At 47.6% G+C, this 25127-nt stretch overlaps 1 protein-coding gene across 3 annotated transcripts in view; it reads left to right on the forward strand.

The window, feature by feature from the left end:
* The window catches only part of LOC121002897 (sulfotransferase 2B1-like), a 113541-nt gene extending 88701 nt beyond the window's left edge, over positions 1-24840 (forward strand). For all 3 annotated transcript variants that reach the window (XM_040434543.1, XM_040434559.1, XM_040434551.1), the window contains exons 5-7: positions 6708-6802; positions 16893-17073; positions 24587-24840. In XM_040434543.1, the coding sequence (XP_040290477.1) occupies positions 6708-6802; positions 16893-17073; positions 24587-24705 (395 nt within the window). In that variant the 3' untranslated portion in view covers positions 24706-24840. The remainder of the gene's footprint in view (positions 1-6707; positions 6803-16892; positions 17074-24586) is intronic.
* The last annotated feature ends 287 nt before the right edge of the window (positions 24841-25127 follow it).

The raw sequence follows: 25127 nt of genomic DNA on the forward strand, positions 1-25127 counted from the left end.
CTGCAGCGGCAGAACGGCATCCCCCAACATAGGTTTATATGCGACGTTGACGTTTCCACCCATTGGAATTCCACCCTCCATTTGTTGGACCGACTATACGAACAGAGAAAGGCCATCAACGATTTCTTGATGATGCAAGCAGATAGGAGTACTCCCCTGTGTAACTTCGATGTCAGCCAGTGGCAGCTCATGCATGATACCTGCCATTTGCTCAGGCCCTTTGAGGACGCCACGTTATTTGTCAGTCGCCAGGACTATGGGAGGAATGTCATTCCACTGCTTCATGTCCTGGAACAGGTGGCGGTAACAATAACTGGTCAGGGGACTGGAGACGTGGCGCCTAGATTTCACGGCCACATGAGCCCTGTGGGGGCTGAACTGGAAAAGGGGGAGGAGGATGGTTTTTCTACTCAGCTGACAGGAGAGGAGGAGCAGGAGTAGCCAGAGGAGCTACAGGGAGATGAGGAAGATGAGACAGAGGACCCAGACACATTGTGGCAGTATGCAGCGAAGATGGAGGCAGGGAGTCCCTCCGAGTCACTTGCACAAATGGCCCGATGCATGCTCACTTGCTTGCATAGTGACAGCTGAATTGTCACCATTCGGCAGAGGGATGACTTCTGGCTCTCCACCTTGTTGGACCCTCGCTACCGGTCCAGAATGGGGGCCTTTTTTACACCCACTGAGAGGAAGGACAAACTGAACTACTGCAGAGACATCCTATGTAGTGAGTTGGCTGCTGCCTATCTGCGCCATCGTTCATCCTCTCGCAGGTCCGACCGGGGGGGCCCTCTGTGCTCACGTTCCACTGCCATGGCTGCTGGGGAGGCATGGGTTGGCAGGAGCAGTACTAGCTCCATCAGCAGCAGCCTGAGTCTACAGTCGCTGATGAATTGCTTTTTTTCACTCGCATAGTGAAGAAACTACTTACCAGCAGCAGCAGGTAGACCTGGAGCAGGACCTGAACCAGCAGGTGGTGGCATACTTGGACAGCACTCTGCCAACCCACATTGAAGACCTGCTGGACTACTTGGCAACCAAACTGTATTTGTGGGCTCAACTAGCAGAATTTTCCCTGGAAAAGCTATCCTGGCCGGCCAGTAGTGTGGCATCAGAGTGGGTGTTTAGTGCGGCGGGGGGCATAGTTACCCTAAGGAGAACTCGCTTGTCCACCCAAAATGTGGAGAGACTGACCTTTGTCAAGATGAATCAGGCATGGATTAGCCAGGATTTCCAATTTCTGATTAGATCATCCATGCTGCCTCACCCAAACCTTGAAAAAAGACACCGGTTACTTCTGGCTACCTACCTTAGCTACTACTCTGATGCTGCCACCCGCCTGATGCCACACATCTGATGCCAAGTGCTCCTTCTTTCACTCACCTTCATCAGCAGGTACTAGTATTGCCACCCACCGCCCCACTCTGTCACCGGGTCACTTTGTGGTCTCCTGATGCTGCTGCTGCCATCTCCACACTATGTCACCTTCACACTCTGTGGTATCCTGATGCTGCTGCCATCTCCACACTATGTCACCTTGCCACTCTGTGATATCCTAATGCTGCTGCTGCCATCTCCACACTATGTCAGCTTGCCACTCTGTGGTATCCCGATGCTGCTGCCTTATCCACACTGTCACATTGCCACTCTGTGGTATCCTGATGCTGCTGCCATCTCCACACTATGTCACCTTGCCACTCTGTGGTATCCTGATGCTGCTGCTTCCCTCTCCCCACTATGTCTCCTTGCCACTATGTGGTATCCTCCTGATGCTGCTGCTGTCGCCACCTCCAGACTCATTCATTGTGCCACTCTGTGGCCTCCTCCTGATGCTGCTGCCGCCACCTTCACACTCTGTCATTGGGCCACTCTGAGGTCTCTTCATGCTGCTGCCATCTCCAGACTCTCATTGTGCCACTCGGTGGCCTCCTCATACTGCTGCCAACTCCAGACTCTCATTGTGCCACTCGGTGGCCTCCTCATACTGCTTCATCTCCAGACTGTCATTGTGCCACTTGGTGGACTTCTCCTGATCCCACCACCTCCAGACTTAGTCATTGTGCCACTCGGTGGCCTCCTTATACTGCCGCCACCTCCAGACTCGGTCATTGTGCCACTCAGTGGCCTCTTCATACTGCTGCCAACTCCAGACTCTGTCATTGTGCAACACTGTGGCCTCCTCATACTGCTGCCAACTCCAGACTCGGTCATTTTGCCACTTGGCGGCCTCCCCATATTGCTGCCAACTCCATACCCTGTCACTGTGCCACTCGTGGCCTCCTCATACTGCTGCCACCTCCAGAATCTGTCATTGTGCCACTCGGTGGCATCCTCATGCTGCTGCCACCTCCAGACTCTGTCATTGTGCCCCTCGGTGGCTTCCTCATGCTGCTGCCACCTCCAGACTCTTTCATTGTGCCCCTCGGTGGCCTCCTCATACTACTGCCAACTCCATACTCAGTCATTGTGCCACTCGGTGGCCTCCTTATACTGATGCCACCTTCAGACTCGGTCATTGTGCCACTCGGTGGCCTCCTCATACTACTGCCAACTCCAGATTCTGTCATTGTGCCACTCGGCCTCCTCATACTGCTGCCAACTCCATATTCTGTCATTTTGCCACTCGGTGGCCTCCTCATACTGCTGCCAACTCCAGATTCTGTCATTGTGCCATTCGGCCTCCTCACACTGCTGCCAACTCCATACTCGGTAATTGTGCCACTCGGTGGCCTCCATATACTGACGCCACCTCCAGACTCGGTCATTGAGCCACTCAGTGGCCTCCCCATATTGCTGCCAACTCCAGACCCTGTCATTGGGCCACTCTGTGGTCTCCTCATGCTGCTTCCACCTCACCACTATGTCATAGGTCCACTCTGTGGACTTCTCATGCTGTTCCCATCCTCCCCACTTCATGACTGGTCCACTATTTTGGCTTTCGGCCTGGCTGACATCATCATTTATTTGACCTTTATTCTGATCTGTCAAAAAGAAAGAAAAATTAGATGCACAATGGATCCTCTCTGTGTAGCAGCTGTAAGGCCTGTATAGTCCCATCAGAATTGGCTTATGATTTGGCAGCCAAAAGCAGGAGTGGGTACAAAACTCAGAAGACATGCAAATATTCCATTCATGTGTCATCTCTGTTTTAGATCCACTCCTGTTTTTTTGGGGTATTAGCAATACTGATGGATTATTGAGCAAATGCTGTCCGAGTGAAGGCGGATGCTCCACAGACAAGATCCGTTTTTTGTGGGTTATTGTTCTGACAGATCAGAGGAAGGGCAAATTAATCAGTGATGTCAACACAAACTTATTGTTGACACCGTCTCCACTCTGTCAGGGGGGCTCTACTTGTATACGCGTTTAATAGAACAGGTTCTGTAGACATCTATGTGGAATCAACTGGCGATGGTGTAAAAGGAGTGCTTTCTACTTGGCGCTAACATCGACCTGTAAGGCTGAGTTCATACTTGAGTTATTTGGTCAGTTTTGGCCATGTGACTGCCCAAATAAGTGAAATGTGCAGTGATTCTAAGGCCTCTTTCACACGGGCGTCATGGATTTGGGCCGGATAAGATGCGGGTGCATCGCGGGAAAATGCGCGATTGCAAAGCATTTTAATGCGTTTTGCACACGCATGAGAAAAATCGGCATGTTTGGTACCTAAACCCGAACTTCTTCACAGAAGTTCGGGTTTGGGTTAGGTGTTGTGTCGATTTTAGTATTTTCCCTTATAACATTTAACTCACCTTAATCCACTTGTTTGCGCAGCCCGGCTTCTTTTCTTTCTTCTTCTTTGAGGAAAAGGAGCTGTGGTGACGTCACTGCGATCCATGGTGATGGATCATGTGACGGACCATGTGATGAGCACAGTGACGTCACCACAGGTCCTTTTCCTCCTGGACAGCAAAGAAGAAGACAGAAGAGAAGCCGGGCTGCGCGAACAAGTGGATGAGGTGAGTTACATTTTTATTTTTATTTTTTAACCCCTCCAGCCCTATTTTACTAAGCATTCTGTATTAAGAATGCTATTATTTTCCCTTATAACCATGTTATAAGGGAAAATAATAATGATCGAGTCCCCATCCCGATCATCTCCTAGCAACCATGCGTGAAATTTGCACCGCATCCGCGCTTTCTTGCGGATGCTTGCGATTTTCACGCAGCCCCATTCAGTTCTATGGGGCATGCGTTGCGTGAAAAACACACAAAATAGAGCATGCTGCGATTGTCACGCAACGCACAAGTTATGCGTGAAAATCACCGCTCATGTGCACGGCCCCATAGAAATGAATGGGTCCATATTCAGTGCCGGTGCAATGCGTGTGAAAGAGGCCTTAGAGCAACACCTGTCATCTGCATGTCATATGGACTCACAGTATTATTTCACTACCAAAGCAGAATCCCTATGCATGTTACTGCAAGGCACAGTGTTCTACACAACTATAAAGGCTCTCAGCAGCCAGGAAATAGCCGTTTTTTTAACGTAATTTGCTTTGAATATATTTCCCGATTCCCGAAAATATCTAAATCTATCTAAATGTCCTTCAGTTTACTAAATTCCCCTTCTGTACTAATCCAGATAGGTACAGGCTGCATAGGAGAATGACGGGATACAGACACAATGGGGGAGATCATCAAAAAGATGCACATTTATTTGTAAACCCACTTTTATGCAGTGGGTAGCCTGGACACGATGGGTGGGACCCTATGTGACCCAATAGATTTATCATTACTTAAAGGTTTTGTCACATGAAAATTATACAGCAGTTTTCAAACGCACCTAAATCTGATTATTTTTGTGATTGCATTTAATAAAAAATTGAATACAGACACTAAGTCATTCAATGAAATTTATGTCTATATGGCGACCTGTAGTTTTTTCTTTTCCTTAGAGAAAACCAGGAGCAACCAGGTTCAGTCCTACCTGGACTGTGTTCTTTCTCCAGCACATACTCTGTTCCCTAACCCAAGGAACTTTTGGGCAAGCGAATTGGTACAGTTGTCAAAACCGTCCCAGTTTGATCTCCCTTTACTGTCTTGTCCAGCTTCCAGTATAATTTCTGAAAGGGTTTTTTATCATAGCAGGTGGTGTCTTCATGCTCAGATGGACAAAGTTGCCACCCGCAAGTGTACCAAACATCACATTTGTCAAAATGAACTAGGCATGGATCCGTGAAGATTTTCAGAAATTTGAGGCTCCGTACTGCTTGGCTGCTGCTGTCACCGCTGCCCTAGCTGCTACGCCCTTCACTCTCACTACCATAGACCCTACACAGCCGCACATTAATTGCCTTGCTACTACTACTACCCCAACACAGCCACACATCAGCTACCTTGTCTGTTTCATGCTGTATTGATACTGCTGCTGCTAACTATTGCTGCCACTGTTACCTCTACACAGTATACCCATTTCACATTTTCACTGTACTGCTGCTCCCAAAAAAAGGTGAATGTTTTGAGCCTTATTCAAAACGAGCCAATGTTTCTTCTGACACTTGTATGTGTATAAACAGGAACAGGCATCTGCCCCATTAAGGCATAATTTTTGAATGCTTGATCATAACAAGTCACTTTTTCCTCTGACTCTTGCTTTCTTTGTGTTAGGCCTCTTGCACACAAACGTTTATTTTTTTCCGTTTCCATTCCGTTTTTGCGGATTCTGTTTGCGGTCCGTATGTGGACCCATTCATTTCAATAGTTCCGCAAAAAATACGGAATGTATACGGAACACATCCATATGTAATCCTTTTTTTGCGGATCCATGCCCACTTTACCTATGTGTTTACTGTAAAAAAAACTACTGTACATTACATTACTGGACATCACAAATTTTATGTTTCTGTTTGCTATTCGCAAAAAAACGGATCGCATACTGAAACCATACAAAGATTTTTTGCGGAACTACGGAACGAAAACGAAACAAAAAACTGAACAACGGATCCGTTAAAAACGGACCGCAAAATACAGAAAAAACATACGATCGTGTGCAAGAGGCCTTAAATAGAGAGAAAACAGGAAGACAAGAGAGAAAAAAATATCTAGTCCTAGGAGGCCTCCAATTTTCAGGGCATATCCCATTTAAGAACACATACATGTTCAGCTTTGTTTGGATATCTTTGAAGGGGGGTATATTGTGAGAGATAGCAGTCCTCTGAATGAGTGTTTGACCGACACATAATGATTGTGAAGCTGGCCAAACACAATCCATGTTTTTTTTCTTCCTTGAGGGTAGAAGGAACAATGAACACACACCAAGATATCAGACCTGGCCCCAACCATTTTTTTTTATTGCCAGGCTCTGGGTCAGAGTGGTCCAGCAGTTCATTAGGAAAATTCTGTGTTTATAACTGGACAGTTATCTATTAAAGCGACAAGTACCATGATTAGTAAATTATTCATTTTTCCCCTACCATAGAGGATGGATGATGTTCAGTTTGGATAACCCCATCTGCCCTTTAATTGAAGCCTGTAACAACCAATGTTACATGTCAAGTTTCACTCTGTTCTGTTCAAGAGAAAGCTCAAATTATATGGCCCAGAAGGGCCCCAGTTGTTTATTGCCTTTACTCCAGAAATGATCTATTGTGTGGCCAGTGAGAAACAGATAATTTACCTATTCATTACAATAACAATTTGGTTTAGGAAGAAACATTAACTTTTATTTTCATTGTTGCTAATAAAGCTTAACTCTTGTCTTTCAGTTCTGTTTGGATCTTATTTTGACCACGTAAAAGGCTGGATGCAAATGAAAGATGACAGCAGATTCTTCATAATCACATATGAAGAGCTTATGCAGGTAATAATAAGGCTGTATGGGGCACCATCAAATACCAGTATGCAAGAAGTTCAGTTCTGTGGATGTGTCTCTAGACCCCAGTACAGGACCTCACTTGAAAATGGAGCAGTGAAGAGGCAGACATGGGGCAATAAACCTATAACAACTTTGATCCAACAGGGGCTACAATGCTTCATGGTTACATTCACAATCAGTACAATGCTTGGCGGTTACACGGTCTATTAAAGGCAAAGGGCTTGGAGGTTGATGGAATCAGTACAGGCTTTCATAAAGGGCACGCATATTGATTGCAGTGTTTCAGTGATGGCATACATCATATTGATTGTGGTCATCAAAGGCTCTTTGAGAATATGACAAAAATTAAACTCAGGGGGGCACCTTAAGTTGGCTCTCTCCTAGTCTCTGGTCACAACAGCAGTATTTTTTAGGGCCTTTCTCAGCCTGTAGTATATGCACTCTCCAGGAAGCTGAACGGCGTAGAAGTCCAAAGCAAGGCCAAGGCCAATGCTGCTTAAGATGACCGGTTGGCACCACCCAACAGGATTCTAGAATTAAAAGCTCTAGTGTGGCTAAAAGGCATTTTGGTATTGCAGCTCTCAGTCAGTACTTTTGTAGCTTTTCGCAGCTACATCTGACACACTGTAATCTCTATTGTTCCACATATATATCTCAGCAGGAACCACACAATGTGGCACTACACTCTATCATTTGCACCTGTGACTAGGAGCAGTGCAGCCCAAGTGGCAGCTCATAAAAACCATGTAACACAACCAGCAGTAATCTATTAAAGACACAACACCCGCAAAGAAGGGTGTTTATGATAAGTATCAGTACACAGCGCCTAACCCAACAAACATAACATGACACAGTTAACTTCATTGGGTAGTAACAGTTTTAGAAAACATTCAAGCACTATCCTTCTGACAACATCCCCCAAAACAGCCCCTGAATGTCCACTTTAGGGCAGTGCTTGCATAGAGCCCACCCTTTCACTGCATGGTTCACAGGATTGCCACAATTCACAAGGACCTGTCCATGAACAGGTCAGCATAGTGTTGTGACAATTATTCCTTAGCTAGCCAAAACAGCGACACCCATCTCTAGAGAGACCTGTTTTGGAATTGTTGCTCCTCATTATCACAGAGTAGGTTTCTGGTAGCTGATGAGAAATTTCCAAGAGACAGCGCACATGGCATCTGACGACAGCCACAAACATATTTGGTTTTGCCCATACTATTATAACAGATAGGCTGCCCAGCACTGTTTGAGTACATGACACAAAGTAGCGATCTTCCATTCTCCTCCAAGGCCAGAATGAACCCTGCAAACATAATATAAGGTATAGACATTTCGGCCAAAATATCCAACCCACATAAAAAAATAATCTGAGGTTAATGAGTCTCATACAGTTTATCCTTGACGGACATCACAACTGTGGTATACTGTGCTGTGCTCGCCACTCTGAACAGGGCATAAGGACCCCTTTCTTTAACTCAATACCCTAAGGGTACATTCACATGACAATTAAAATAGCAAAACGGTCCATTTACAGTAGTTTTATCATGGATGCTTTTCTGAAAAAACAACCAATAAAAAAGCTCCCCTTGAATCGTATGGGGGCTGTCAGTCTGTGAATACGACAAAATAGGACATGTGGTATTTTTGACACATGTTATTCACGGCCCATTAAAAAAACTAATGTTTTACAAATGGTTTTCATTGTCATGTGAATGTATCTTAACTAGAGTTGAGCGGACACCTGGATGTTCGGGTTTGCCGGGTTCGGCCCAACTTCGAAAAAAAGTTCGAAATCGGGACCCGAACTTGACCCCGAACCCCAACCCCAACCCTATTGAAGTCAATGGGGACCCGAACTTTGGAGCACTAAAATGGCTCTGTGCCGAAACCAACCTCGCCACTGGGTTTTGGAGAGGACACTGTATTTGGAGCGGAGACGGTCGGTCGCCCTTCCCAGCGGCTGGAAGTATGTATGGGAGAGGAGCTCGTTACCCCCTCTCCCCAGCGGCAGCTTAACGCACCAGGGGGAGACAGTAAGCCCCACAACAGTGCAGATGGGACCGTGGTCTCTGCACCTACAGCACAGGGGGTAGAGACAGTCGGTCTCCCCCTCCAACAACCAGACTCTAAGCCAGGGAGCAACACAGAGACCGGCAGTACCAGCTTCCAACATAACCTTGGTGGACTCACTGGACAGAGACAGGCTACCAAATGCAACAGGTCCAGTATTGGGTTGTGGGTGGGCTGCCAGACTAACTCAGGTACCGACCGGCGTGAGGTCAGGTACCTGGTTAGTCTTCCCTGGGGGGGGGGAGATGTGTGGCGAAACCAACCTCGCCACTGGGTTTTGGAGAGGACTGGCTGCTGGCCTCTTGCCCCTGGATTATGGGCCATATACTAACTTTTAAACCCCTGAACCTATTCAAGTGAATTTTGGATAGGTTTGTCCCCAAGTTATACTGTTTAAATTGATGTAAGTTATATGTATGGCCAATGTAAACTCACAAAGTTGTAACAAGTTATAATAAGTGTAACTTGTCAGCTTGGGAGGAAAATGCTGGGTGTGTTTCTATTGTGCCATTGTCCCATTGTGTGTTTAAATGGTGATGTCTGTTCTGTTGTCCTCACATGTGTATTGGCGATCTCCCTTTGTCCTCAGAGATAATTGGATTGCTCCTCAGGTTGTCTCCGGGACAGAGAGGAGGAGACCATGATGCATTGTGGGGATATGTTGTATCTGTCCTAATACACAGTCTTCATTCTGGTCCTCTGGGGGTGTGAACGATTGGTTGCTGTAGTTACATTGTATGTGTTGTAAATTACTGATTGGTTGTGGGCAGTACTTTGTTTGTGGTTTATGAATAAAAGAGGCTGTACGTGAAGTACAGTCAGACCACTGCTTGACCCTCAACACGGAGCCTTGTCTCATTATTGGGGGGATCCGCTGTATGCTGTTAGAGGCTGATTGCCAGGAGTGTAAGCTGATTCCTGTTCGTCTGCTAGCAGCTATTCATGAGGTTACAGTTTGGAGTGCTATTTTGTATCCAGTTCGGGAGTTTGGTGTATCCTGCAGTAGCTGTGCCTGTCTCTCAGAAAGGGGCTTATCGCCTAAACTGATTTTAACCCCTTGTCTGCTGAAACGGTCCGTTACATTGGTGGCAAGCAGCGGGATCGTTCCTACAGCCAGAAGGACAGCTACAGGAGACACCATTTTTGTGGATTCTACAATTTAAGGACAACGCATGTCCCAGTACAGCGTCCCTGACAGCAGCAGGATGGAACCAGCAGTGTTATACGAGGAGGAGGACCTGGATGGCCGGGATGCATTAAGGAAAGGCATCTGGTACCCGGCCCTGGATAATCTACAATACCAGCGGGGTGAGAGTCTCCCCAGTGAAGAGCAGCGGTTGCAGAAGCAAGTGGCCCTGTGGATGCCCTTCCTGGGAGAGCAGCCCCTGGAGGAATGGGTGAAGGAACTAGAGCACCGGGTATGGCAGGAGCTATGGCTGGAGGATGCCTACCAGGCGCTTTGGTGGTATATGGCACAGTATATACCCTGGACAGCCGAACATGACAAGCCAGAGGTAGAGGAGTTTTATGGTCCTGGCTTGTTATGGGTGTCCTTTGCAGAGCCTGACTTCGGGAGCCCTGTACAGTCCAGACTTCAGGACATTTTCTATGAGAGGGAGGCTAGGCATGAGTGGGATGACCCCCATGAGGTAGAACTAGACCTGGCTCACCTAGCAACCCTGGAGTGGGAACTGGAGCAGGACTACCGAGATCTCTTCCACTCCATTGAGAAGGCTCAGCAGGACGGTAAGGTGACAGACCCAGATCCAGACCCATTCAGCTGGGCAGATATTGTAGAGTGTTACTGGGAAGGACCCCAGGTGGCCGGTAGAGATGGGACCGAGGTCTCTCCACTGGTCCTGCAGGGAATTGGGAGCCCAGTCTCCATTCCCCAGCGGCAGTGTGAAGTGCAGGGAGAGGAGAGCAGCGCCCTCCCTCCCCAGCGGCAGGCTGAGTTACAGGGGGCAGAGGTAGTTGTTCCTGCCCCCCAGCAGCAGAGTGATATGCCGGGAAGGCAGTGTGAAATGCAGGGAGAGGAGAGCAGCGTCCTCCCTCCCCAGCGGCAGGCTGAGTTACAGGGGGCAGAGGTAGTTGTTCCTGCCCCAGAGCAGCAGAGTGATTTTTTGGGAATTGGGAGCCCAGTCTCCATTCCCCAGCGGCAGAGTGTCCAACAGGGAATAGAGAGCCCAGTCTCCATTCCCCAGCGGCAGGCGGAGTTACAGGGGGCAGAGACAGTTGGTCCTGTCCCCCAGCGGCAGAGTGTCCAACAGGGAATAGAGAGCCCAGTCTCCTTTCCCCAGCAGCAGGACACTGTATTGGGAGCGGAGACGGTCGGTCGCCCTCCCCAGCGGCTGGAAGTATGTATGGGAGAGGAGCTCGTTACCCCCTCTCCCCAGCGGCAGCTTAACGCACCAGGGGGAGACAGTAAGCCCCACAACAGTGCAGATGGGACCGTGGTCTCTGCACCTACAGCACAGGGGGTAGAGACAGTCGGTCTCCCCCTCCAACAACCAGACTCTAAGCCAGGGAGCAACACAGAGACCGGCAGTACCAGCTTCCAACATAAACTTGGTGGACTCACTGGACAGAGACAGGCTACCAAATGCAACAGGTCCAGTATTGGGTTGTGGGTGGGCTGCCAGACTAACTCAGGTACCGACCGGCGTGAGGTCAGGTACCTGGTTAGTCTTCCCTGGGGGGGGGGGAGATGTGTGGCAAAACCAACCTCGCCACTGGGTTTTGGAGAGGACTGGCTGCTGGCCTCTTGCCCCTGGATTATGGGCCATATACTAACTTTTAAACCCCTGAACCTATTCAAGTGAATTTTGGATAGGTTTGTCCCCAAGTTATACTGTTTAAATTGATGTAAGTTATATGTATGGCCAATGTAAACTCACAAAGTTGTAACAATTTATAATAAGTGTAACTTGTCAGCTTGGGAGGAAAATGCTGGGTGTGTTTCTATTGTGCCATTGTCCCATTGTGTGTTTAAATGGTGATGTCTGTTCTGTTGTCCTCACATGTGTATTGGCGATCTCCCTTTGTCCTCAGAGATAATTGGATTGCTCCTCAGGTTGTCTCCGGGACAGAGAGGAGGAGACCATGATGCATTGTGGGGATATGTTGTATCTGTCCTAATACACAGTCTTCATTCTGGTCCTCTGGGGGTGTGAACGATTGGTTGCTGTAGTTACATTGTATGTGTTGTAAATTACTGATTGGTTGTGGGCAGTACTTTGTTTGTGGTTTATGAATAAAAGAGGCTGTACGTGAAGTACAGTCAGACCACTGCTTGACCCTCAACACGGAGCCTTGTCTCGTTATTGGGGGGATCCGCTGTATGCTGTTAGAGGCTGATTGCCAGGAGTGTAAGCTGATTCCTGTTCGTCTGCTAGCAGCTATTCGTGAGGTTCCAGTTTGGAGTGCTATTTTGTATCCAGTTCGGGAGTTTAGTGTATCCTGCAGTAGCTGTGCCTGTCTCTCAGAAAGGGGCTTATCGCCTAAACGGATTTTAACCCCTTTTCTGCTGAAACGGTCTGTTACAGGCTCTAATAAAGTAATGGAAAGGGCTAGAGGGCTGCAAAAAGCAGCAAAATGTGGTTAAGAGCATGGCAAGTGCTCTGCAAACAAATGTGGATAGGGAAATGACTTCAAATAACATAAAATACGTAAAAATAAAAAATAATCTAGGAGGAGGAGGTCCATATGGAGTAGGAGATTGAGGAGGCGGTGGATGTGGCGGTGTAGGTGGAAGCGGCGGTGGAGGAGGAGGAGGTAGCAACACTGTTTTTTGTTTTGTTTTTTATTTTGTTCAAATTTGGGTAGACCCCAAAATATTGGGAAATAAAAAAAATAAAACAAAGAAAAAGTGCACTGAAGTACAACAATGGCTGGGTGAGGCCGGTATACATGTCTATTCTGCACAAGGTACGGACAAGTCCTGTGGGATCCATGCCTGGTTAATTTTAATGAACGTGAGCTTGTCCACATTGGCTGTGGACAGGCGGTTAGGCTTGTCTGTTTTAACTCCCCCTGCTAAACACATGTTCAGACAATACACTGGTTGCAGGGCAGACCAGCACCTCCAAGGTGTAAAGCTCAGGCCATGTGCCCAATTTTGAGACCCAAAAGTTGAAGGGGGTAGACCCGTCATTCAGTACGTGTAGGCTTGTGCACACATACTGCTCCAACATGTTGGTGAAATGCTGCCTCCTGCTAAGACGTTCCATATCAGCTGGTGGTGCTGGTTGTTGTGGCGTGCTGACAAAACTTTTCCACATTTCGGCTATGCTAACCCTGCCTTCTGAGGTGCTGGCGGTACCCCAGCTGCGTTGGCGACCTCTTCCTCCTCCTCTGCCTTCGCCTTGTGTTTCCACTGTGCCCCCACTGTCAGGTGGGAATGCCATCAGCAGCGCGTCTACCAGCGTGCGCTTGTACTCGCGCATCTTCCGATCACGCTCCAGTGACGGAAGTAAGGACTGTACGTTGTCCTTATAACGGGGATCCAGCAGCGTGGCCACCCAGTAATCAGCACAAGTTAGAATGTGGCCAACTTGGCGGTAGTTGCGGAGACACTGCAGCATGTAATCGCTCATGTGTGCCAGGCTGCCCAGAGGCAACGACAAGCTGTCCTCTGTGGGAGGTGTATAGTCTGTGTCCTCTGTATCCCTCCAGCCATGCACCAGTGATGGCCATGAGATGGTTTGGGTGCCACCCTGCTGTGAATACGGTTCCTCCTCCTCCATCTCCTCCTCCTCATCCTCCAGAACTGTGCCCTGGCTGGACAATTGTGTACCTGGCGTATGTTGGTGCAGGAACCCACCCTCGTAGCCACTTGTGAATGACTGGCCTGAAACTCTTGTAAATGATCCCTCTTCTTCCTCCTCCTGTGCCACATCTTCTTCCATCATCGCCCAAAGCGTTTTCTCAAGGAGGCATAGAAGTGGGATAGTAACACTGAGAACGGCGTCATCGGCACTGGCCATGTTGGTGGAGTACTTGAAACAGCGCAATAAGGCACACAGGTCTTGCATGGAGGCCCACTCATTGGTGATAAAGTGGTGCTGTTCCGCAGAGCGACTCACCCGTGCGCGCTGCAGCTGAAACTCCACTATCGCCTGCTGCTGCTCGCACAGTCTGGCCAGCATGTGCAAGGTGGAGTTCCACCTTGTGGGCACGTCGCATATGAGGCGGTGAGCGGGAAGGCCGAAGTTACGCTGCAGCGCTGACAGGCGAGCAGCAACAGGATGAGAACGCCGAAAGCGCGCACAGACGGCCCGCACTTTATGCAGCAGCTCTGACATATTGGGGTAATTTTTCAGGAATTTCTGCACCACAAAATTAAGCACATGCGCCAGGTAAGGGATGTACGTCAAATCGTCTAGCTCCAGAGCTGCTACGAGATTTCACCCATTATCGCACACCACCAGGCCGGGCTTGAGGCTCACTGGCAACAACCACTCATCGGTCTGTTGTTCCATGCCCTTCCACAGCTCCTGTGCGGTGTGGGGTTTGTCCCCCAAACAGATACGTTTTAAAACTGCTTGTTGTCGTTTACCCCTGGTTGTGCTGAAGTTGGTGGTGAAGGTGTTACCCTGACTGGATGAGGAGGCAGTATAGGATGAGGAAGCGGAGTAGGAGGAGGAAGCAACAGGAGGCAAAGAGAAACGCCCTGCAATCCTCCGTGGTGGAAGGACATGCGCCAAACTGCTATCCACCTCAGGCCCAGCCGCCACTGCATTTACCTAGTGTGCTGTTAGGGAGATATAACGTCCCTGACCGTACTTACTGGTCCACGTATCCGTAGTTAGGTGGACCTTGCCACAGATGGCGTTGAGCAGTGCACACCTGATTTTGTCCCCCACTTGGTTGTGCAGGGAAGGGATGGCTCGTCTGGAAAAGTAGTGGCGGCTGGGCACAACGTACTGTGGGACAGCCACCACCATCAAATTCTTAAAACTGTCCGTGTCCACCAGATGGAATGACAGCATTTCAAAGGCCAGGAATTTGGAAATGCTGACATTCAGGGCCAGGGATCACGGGTGGGTAGGGGGGTACTTCCTCTTTCGCTCCAGTGTTTGGGAGATAGATAGCTGAACGCTTCCATGGGACATTGTGGAGATGCTTGGTGACCGAGGTGGTGGCGTTGCTGGCACCTCCTCTGTTTGCGGGGTGGCAGGTGCCACTGTCACTCCAGAGGGGGATGAAGAGGCCGAGACTGCAGCAGAAGAGGAAGCAGGAGGGGCCAGAGACCTTTCTTTGTTTTTGAGGTGTCTACTCCACTGCAGCTCGTGCTTTGCACTTAGATGCCTGGTCATGCAGGTTGTGCTCAGGTTTAGAACGTTTATGCCTCGCTTCAGGCTCTGATTGCACAGCGTGCAAACCACTCGTGTCTTGTCATAAGCACATTGTCTGAAGAACTGCCATGCCAGGGAACTCCTTGGAGCTGGCTTTGGTGTGCTCGGTCTCTTGGTGCGGTGGGCAGTAGCAGGCATACTGTCTAGGGGATGGCCGCTCCGCTCTTGCACCCTGCTCCCTCTTTTGCTGTGCTGTGGCTCTGTGCGACCACCGCCTTTTCCTCCGAACTACCAAGGTCACTCGCATGACCTTGATTCAATGTGGGGTCGAGGACCTCATTGTCCTTCATATCATCTTCCACCCAGTCTCCACCCCTTCCTTCCTTGTTGGTCTGCACACTGCAGAAAGGCCCAGCTGTTGGCACCTGTGTTTCGTCATCATCCGAGATGCGGTGGTCCTCCCATGTACTCATCTTGAAACATAAGTGGTTGGGCATCGGTGCACTCAATCTCTTCCACTTCTGGGGCAGGGCTATGTGGATGGCCCTGGGAAACCCTGCTAGCAGAGTCATCAAAAATCAGAAGAGACTGCTGCATGACTTGGGGCTCAAACTGCTTGGCTGATTTGCAAGGGGGTGAGGTGAAAGACTGATGGACATCGGCTGCAGGTGCCAATTCTGATCTTTCAGCAGGGGACTGGGTGGTAGACAATGTGAAGGAACTGGAGGTACTGTCAGCCACCCAATCTACTATTGCCTGTACTTGTTCTGGCCTCACCATTCGTAGAGCGGCATTCAGGCCTACCAAATAACGCTGAAGGTTCTGTCGCCTATTCGCACCTGAGGAAGGTGTTTCACTTGTGCATGTAGCTGGCACAGATCGACCACGTCCTCTCCCTGCAACAGAAGCTCCACTAACACCAGCAGAACTACGACCAGGGCCACGTCGCTTATTTGATGCCCTCCTCATTCTTTGCATTCACCCACCAAACTAACAGATGGTTTATGTCAGGCGACAATTAAGTTCACTGACAGTAAGGCTGTGCCGGTGTCATAAAGAGAAAAAAATTCTTGAGGTCACACAACAGTGTGACAGGCGAATTTAATACAATTACTTCACGGTCCCAAAAAATGTGAATTTGTCAACCAACAATGTAACACCAGTATTGACTGGTTTTATTGGACTGTCAGAAATGCAGCGCAGGCCGCAAATGTACTATCTAGCACAAAAAGGGTGTTTTTTTCAAACAACAATATAAAAGCGGTATTTAACGGTTTTATTGGACTGTCAGAAATGCAGTGCAGGCCACAAATGTACTATCTAGCACAAAAAGGGTGTTTTTTTTTTTTAACAAAAATAAAACAGCAGTATTTAACGGTTGTATTGGACTGTCAGAAATGCAGCGCAGGCCGCAAATGCTCTTCATGGGAAAAAAATATGATTTTTTCACCCACAGCGAAACAGATGGATTTACTGATTTTATTTCACTATTAACTTTACAGTTCGGGTTCACTCAACCCTAATCCTAACAGCATTTATGAAAATGAATTTGGAATATAATTTATTTCTGTACAGTTCTACAATTTAAACAGAGTTCATTTAATAATTTCTGATGATGAAGAAAGTTTCTCATTACTTGTCTAAAGAATTAGTACTTTGATGTGAGTTATACATTATATATAATTGTATATAAATATTTATTTCAGGATCTCCGTGGCAGTGTTGTGAGAATCTGTAAATTTTGGGGACAGGAGTTAGATGATGCCCAGATTGACTTAGTTGTTAAACATTCATCCTTCAAATCTATGAAGGAAAACAAAATGTCAAATTGGAGTGAAATTCCACCGGATATAATGGACCTTACAAAAGGACAATTCATGCGTAAAGGTACATTTAATTTTTCTAGCATATTGCTGCCAAAATATATTTAGTAACCAGATATTTTTGTGTAGATATGATCAGCAATGTCATCTCATTATCATAATTACCAAATATTTTTAATTCTCTTTAACCCAGGGACTGTAACTAGGGTCATATGGGCCCCAGGTCAAATTCTATATTGAAGTCTTCACTTTACCTTCTCTTCTCCATCTGGTCAACACCACCATGAAAACTTCTCCCAGCCACAACATATGTCTGTAGCGTGTAATGCACAGACACGTTTGGGTCATTAGTTTTAGTATCCTCCCACTGTCACGACTGAGGATGGGGGAAATCCTCAGCCGTGTGGAGCCCGGTGATGTTACGGCTGCTTGGCCATGAAGACAGGATTAGGGAGCAGGTCACCTCCTAAACGCATCCCTAACCTGACCCTGGCTCCTAGCTACATGAGCCAACCTTGATGGTAGGAGGGCCCATGCTCCGGAACCTAAAAGTCCCTGCTAGCCCTCAAGATGACCCTCACCTAGGAGCTGAGTAAGACAAGCCCACTCCTCCTAGACACGGAGGAGCAGGAGTCTCAACGGCCAAGCTGCAGGAAAAGGGGAGACATAAACAGCTCTATGGATATGGCAGGTGAACAAAGAGTTCCACCTACCTGCCACAGCCTTGCTGACTGGATCCCTGTGTTAGCAGGGTGCAGATCACAAACGCATCCCCACACAGGGACCCAGATCCATAGCTGCACAAAATCACATATAAAACATCACACGGACACCACACATAACTGGAAATAACTAAAGCACAATATGGTTATGACATTAAGGTTTATGACCACAGGGGTGGCTCTTACTGGCAGGTAATAAATACATGAGGCTGCTCTCAGCTAAGCATGGCTGAAGCAACCTGAAGGCCTGCAAAAGCAGTGAGGCTTTATAGGCCAAGAAGCCACACCCCACAGTCGGACACACCCAGTGATCACACACACTAGGAAGGGGATTAACCCTTCCAACACCAGGGAAGGGAAACCACCACTTAAAGGGAACGTGCACACAATAACATAAAACACAGTGCACACATCCACACATCACACACAAAACCGCATGCGCAGCGTAGCGAGCTGCATGGCACAGCTCAGCCTGCTACGCTGCCACATACATACTGTTGCCAGCGGCAACCACAGGTGAGGCCAATACCACAGCCCTCACCTGTGATTGAACACCAATGAAAACCGCTGACAACCGCATGCGGTTCAGGAGTCACGGTCATAGCCATGGCCGTGACACTCCCACCCCTCAAAGCCCCCCCACCAAAAAAAAACACGTGAGGGACTCAGACAAGGGGATAGGAGAAGGGGACGTCCACTCTCAGTGCCGGTTCTAAAAAGGGGTCGCTGTCAGCTGCATCCTCTCCCGGCTCACACTAGCCAGTCCGACGAGGACTGCAGCCCGCACCAGCAACAAAGAGAAAAGAACCACTGAGAGATGGACGAGAGGACTCTCCACTCACGTCCCCACTCCAGTCGCTGCCAGCAGACACTCCTAACCAGCAAGCAGCCGGACCACCTACGGAGTGCTGCCAGCAAACGACCAGAGATGGGAACATGGAGAGGGACGAGGGATCCCCAACACGGACACTGAAGGTAAGGTGGCGGGGAATACGCCACCAACCGTGCCGTTAACGGAGAACCCCCAGGAACGCTCTCCCTCCGGAGAACGCGCATGCAGGCCACATGGATATGGCACTGCATGCTGCACCCTCTTTCGAAGGTGTGCAACTCGCACACCAAACAAACACCCTAGTGCTAAAAAAATCAGGGGGACGCCAAACGAGGCAACGGTGAAGGGAAGGCGGGGAAACGCCACTCACCGCGCCGTCAGAGGCGAAACCCCCAGAACGCTCTCCCTCCGAAGAGCGCGCATGTACCCCTTCCGCAGACGGCGGTACATGCTTCACCCTCTTTCGAGGGAGCGCCACGTAAGAAGCGACTGTGGTCATACTGTCACGACTGAGGATGGGGGAAATCCTCAGCCGTGTGGAGCCCGGTGATGTTACGGCTGCTTGGCCATGAAGACAGGATTAGGGAGCAGGTCACCTCCTAAACCAGAGGTGCACAACCTGCGGCCCGGGGGCCACATGCGGCCCTTGATACCATTCTGTGTGGCCCCCAACCATCTGGTAACAGACATGTATGCCTATGTCTTGTGGCTGCTCACATGTATTTTTCATGTATTTCTCCCATTAGATGGGAGTCCTGGAAGTGTAACCAGACATTAATGGTATATAATGTGTGTTCAATATGCCATAAGTACAATATTTCAGTTGTTAATACAAATTTAAATTTTAATTTCGGCCCTCGTCATTGGTTAAGTCTGGCAATGTGGCCCCCAACCAGGAAACCTTGTGCACCCCTGTCCTAAACGCATCCCTAACCTGACCCTGGCTCCTAGCTACATGAGCCAACCTTGATGGTAGGAGGGCCCATGCTCCGGAACCTAAAAGTCCCTGCTAGCCCTCAAGATGACCCTCACCTAGGAGCTGAGTAAGACAAGCCCACTCCTCCTAGACACGGAGGAGCAGGAGTCTCAACGGCCAAGCTGCAGGAAAAGGGGAGACATAAACAGCTCTATGGATATGGCAGGTGAACAAAGAGTTCCACCTACCTGCCACAGCCTTGCTGACTGGATCCCTGTGTTAGCAGGGTGCAGATCACAAACGCATCCCCACACAGGGACCCAGATCCATAGCTGCACAAAATCACATATAAAACATCACACGGACACCACACATAACTGGAAATAACTAAAGCACAATATGGTTATGACATTAAGGTTTATGACCACAGGGGTGGCTCTTACTGGCAGGTAATAAATACATGAGGCTGCTCTCAGCTAAGCATGGCTGAAGCAACCTGAAGGCCTGCAAAAGCAGTGAGGCTTTATAGGCCAAGAAGCCACACCCCACAGTCGGACACACCCAGTGATCACACACACTAGGAAGGGGATTAACCCTTCCAACACCAGGGAAGGGAAACCACCACTTAAAGGGAACGTGCACACAATAACATAAAACACAGTGCACACATCCACACATCACACACAAAACCGCATGCGCAGCGTAGCGAGCTGCATGGCACAGCTCAGCCTGCTACGCTGCCACATACATACTGTTGCCAGCGGCAACCACAGGTGAGGCCAATACCACAGCCCTCACCTGTGATTGAACACCAATGAAAACCGCTGACAACCGCATGCGGTTCAGGAGTCACGGTCATAGCCATGGCCGTGACACCCCACCTTCACATTTGTCATCCTAATGCATCCTGTCACTTACCATAGCTGATCAAAGAAGAGCATCCTAAGGGTGTGAATGTAGTTGAAACTGGTACTTGCCTGGGATGTAAGAAGACCCCCATCTCTCCCCCCCCCCCCCCCCCCCGCCCTGGCCTAGTCATGACCGTCCACACCCTCTGTGACTGCAATCGTAGCATCATTGCAATAAATCCTTTCTGAAATACTACTATTACTGGTATATTCCAAATGCAAGCCTGCAGGTGACCACACTGCATTGGAATATACAGATTTTATATTCAGTAATGGATAAAAATCCATATGTGAACATGAATGGCAATTTAACAATTGTATGAGCAGTCCCCTTGGGGGCCTAAAAAAAGTTTAAAAAAAAAAAGTTTTTAAAAATATAAAAAAATATTAAAATTCATAATGAAAAAAAAATCCAAAGGGCCAATGTGCAATTTTTCTGTTGCTTCACCTCGACAAATAAATTAAATAAAAAGTGATAAAAAAATACACACACATCCCAACATGGTATCAATAAAAGCTACAGATCCCCCTGCAAAAATAAATATCCCTCACTCAGCACAGTAGAAATAACTATAAAAAGTTATGGGGGGGGGGGGGGGTCAGAATATGGCAATAATAAGGAAAGAAATGTATTTTTTCCAAAGTTTTTGTTATTTTTTTTTCAGTATTAAAACACAAGAAAAAATATATAAATGTGCTATCTTTGTAATCACGCTGACCCAGTAAATGAAGGGCATGCGTCAGTTTTACCACACAGTGAATGCAGTGAAAACAAATTCATACAATTTATACATGATTATTAGATCTCCCTTCAGCCATCCCTTTTTTAGACTGAATAGCCCTAATTTTGATGACTGCAGTCTGCCCATTCCAGTTATTAATTTACTTGCCCTCCTCTGAACCCCTCTAGCTCTGCTATCTCTTTTTTGTGCACAGGAACCCAGAATTATACACAGTACTCCAAGTGTGGTCTGGCTAGTGATTTCAAAAGTAGCAGAGTTATGTTCTCATCCACGGGCATCTATGCCCCTTTTGAAGCATCCCCATACTTACTGCCTTTGGCAGTAGCCGCCTGGAATTGTGTGCTACGGTTAAGTTTACCGTCAACTAAAATCACTAAGCCCTTTGCCACGTCAGTTTACCCAGTGTTTTACCATTTAGTATGTACTGGTGACATGTATTTTTCCTTCCAATGTGTATAACCTTACATTTGTCAGTGTTAAACCTCATCTGCCACTTCTCTGCCCAAGCCTCCAATCTATCCAGATCCATCTGTAGCAGTATACTGTCCTCTTCTGTTTTAATTACTTTACACAGTTTGCAAACAATTTTACTGTGCAACCCATCTACAAGATAATGAATAAATACATTGAAGAGAATAGGGCTCAATACCGACCCCACTAGGATACGTAGAACTACAGGTAACAGCACTCTGCTAGTCAATTGCGCAAAGATATAAGCAAACACTAAAAGAATAAATGCTTGGGGGTCATACTTACTGCAAATGCAGCTAGAAGCTTTTTGCGAATATAATTGATCAAAAATATTTCGGGCCCATCTACCGGTCGTCAAGGTCGCTTCTAATCAGATGGGTCCTACTCTGACATGCCTCTCCTGGGCTTACAGCCTACAATCTGGGCAAAGTAGTACCAAGCTGCATCCTACACATGCCTCTCCCAGGTTGTGAGCCTGCAGTATGGGCTGGGTAGAATACAGCTGTACAAGCTATCTAATTAAAAGCACATGGTAAATGGGCTGGTGGTGCACGGTTCAATCTCACCACCAGGGGGAGCCACTCCCCTAGTGGCAGTGACAATGGGGAAAAAATAAACGAACCAGCACCTCCACAATAAGTGAATATAAGAACGCAGGTGCACGCTACCTTGGCTAAAACACACTTGGATACGTAGAACTACAGGTAACAGCACTCTGCTAGTCAATTGCGCAAAGATATAAGCAAACACTAAAAGAATAAATGCTTGGGGGTCATACTTACTGCAAATGCAGCTAGAAGCTTTTTGCGAATATAATTGATCAAAAATATTTCGGGCCCATCTACCGGTCGTCAAGGTCGCTTCTAATCAGATGGGTCCTACTCTGACATGCCTCTCCTGGGCTTACAGCCTACAATCTGGGCAAAGTAGTACCAAGCTGCATCCTACACATGCCTCTCCCAGGTTGTGAGCCTGCAGTATGGGCTGGGTAGAATACAGCTGTACAAGCTATCTAATTAAAAGCACATGGTAAATGGGCTGGTGGTGCACGGTTCAATCTCACCACCAGGGGGAGCCACTCCCCTAGTGGCAGTGACAATGGGGAAAAAATAAACGAACCAGCACCTCCACAATAAGTGAATATAAGAACGCAGGTGCACGCTACCTTGGCTAAAACACACTTGGATGCTTATATCTTTGCGCAATTGACTAGCAGAGTGCTGTTACCTGTAGTTCTACGTATCCAAGTGTGTTTTAGCCAAGGTAGCGTGCACCTGCGTTCTTATATTCACTTATTGTGGAGGTGCTGGTTCGTTTATTTTTTCCCCATTGTCACTGCCACTAGGGGAGTGGCTCCCCCTGGTGGTGAGATTGAACCGTGCACCACCAGCCCATTTACCATGTGCTTTTAATTAGATAGCTTGTACAGCTGTATTCTACCCAGCCCATACTGCAGGCTCACAACCTGGGAGAGGCATGTGTAGGATGCAGCTTGGTACTACTTTGCCCAGATTGTAGGCTGTAAGCCCAGGAGAGGCATGTCAGAGTAGGACCCATCTGATTAGAAGCGACCTTGACGACCGGTAGATGGGCCCGAAATATTTTTGATCAATTATATTCGCAAAAAGCTTCTAGCTGCATTTGCAGTAAGTATGACCCCCAAGCATTTATTCTTTTAGTGTTTGCTTATATCTTTGCGCAATTGACTAGCAGAGTGCTGTTACCTGTAGTTCTACGTATCCAAGTGTGTTTTAGCCAAGGTAGCGTGCACCTGCGTTCTTATATTCACTTATTGTGGAGGTGCTGGTTCGTTTATTTTTTCCCCATTGTCACTGCCACTAGGGGAGTGGCTCCCCCTGGTGGTGAGATTGAACCGTGCACCACCAGCCCATTTACCATGTGCTTTTAATTAGATAGCTTGTACAGCTGTATTCTACCCAGCCCATACTGCAGGCTCACAACCTGGGAGAGGCATGTGTAGGATGCAGCTTGGTACTACTTTGCCCAGATTGTAGGCTGTAAGCCCAGGAGAGGCATGTCAGAGTAGGACCCATCTGATTAGAAGCGACCTTGACGACCGGTAGATGGGCCCGAAATATTTTTGATCAATTATATTCGCAAAAAGCTTCTAGCTGCATTTGCAGTAAGTATGACCCCCAAGCATTTATTCTTTTAGTGTTTGCTTATATCTTTGCGCAATTGACTAGCAGAGTGCTGTTACCTGTAGTTCTACGTATCCAAGTGTGTTTTAGCCAAGGTAGCGTGCACCTGCGTTCTTATATTCACTTATTGTGGAGGTGCTGGTTCGTTTATTTTTTCCCCATTGTCACTGCCACTAGGGGAGTGGCTCCCCCTGGTGGTGAGATTGAACCGTGCACCACCAGCCCATTTACCATGTGCTTTTAATTAGATAGCTTGTACAGCTGTATTCTACCCAGCCCATACTGCAGGCTCACAACCTGGGAGAGGCATGTGTAGGATGCAGCTTGGTACTACTTTGCCCAGATTGTAGGCTGTAAGCCCAGGAGAGGCATGTCAGAGTAGGACCCATCTGATTAGAAGCGACCTTGACGACCGGTAGATGGGCCCGAAATATTTTTGATCAATTATATTCGCAAAAAGCTTCTAGCTGCATTTGCAGTAAGTATGACCCCCAAGCATTTATTCTTTTAGTGTTTGCTTATATCTTTGCGCAATTGACTAGCAGAGTGCTGTTACCTGTAGTTCTACGTATCCAAGTGTGTTTTAGCCAAGGTAGCGTGCACCTGCGTTCTTATATTCACTTATTGTGGAGGTGCTGGTTCGTTTATTTTTACCGACCCCACTAGTGACAGTGACCCAATCTGAGTGTGCACAGTTAATAACCGACTCCACATTTTATGGAGCTTGAGAAGGCAATTCTGAAAATCAATATTACTCTATAAAGTCAGTCTATAACCATGTAGACAACCAGACAAATAATTCAAGATGTTCTTATCATTGCAGGAATATCTGGTGATTGGAAGAACCATTTTACAGTAGCTCAAAGTGAGTACTTCGATAAAGTCTACCAAGAGAAGATGAAAGATGTCAATATAACATTTTTCTGGGAGCAATCATCATAAAGTTATGACATTTCTATTTAGCAGAAGTGCCTGCATGATTAAATATGTTTTACCAAAGGTTGTCAACTGTCCATGAATTCAGACTGTCATTAAAAAAAAAAAAAAAAAAAGAAAAAAAGAGAACTATGGCGGTTTTCTGCAACAAAGAAAGTTAGATGCATCTGTGATTTAAATAAGGGAGGTTGGCCAAGTGTAACAAATGTTTTAATGTTGCAGTTTTATTAAATGCTTAAACGGGTTAGGGTACTTTCACACTTGCGGCAGAGAGATCCGGCAAGCAGTTCCGTCGCCGGAACTGCCTACTGGATCAGGCAAAACGTATGCCAACTGATGGCATTAGTAAGACTGATCATTGATCCTGATCAGTCTTAAAAATGCCTGATCAGTTGAAAAAATGCATTGAAATGCCGGATCCGTCTTTC

The sequence above is a fragment of the Bufo bufo genome, chromosome 1, assembly GCF_905171765.1.
Source record: "Bufo bufo chromosome 1, aBufBuf1.1, whole genome shotgun sequence".
NCBI classification, from domain to species: Eukaryota; Metazoa; Chordata; class Amphibia; order Anura; family Bufonidae; genus Bufo; species Bufo bufo.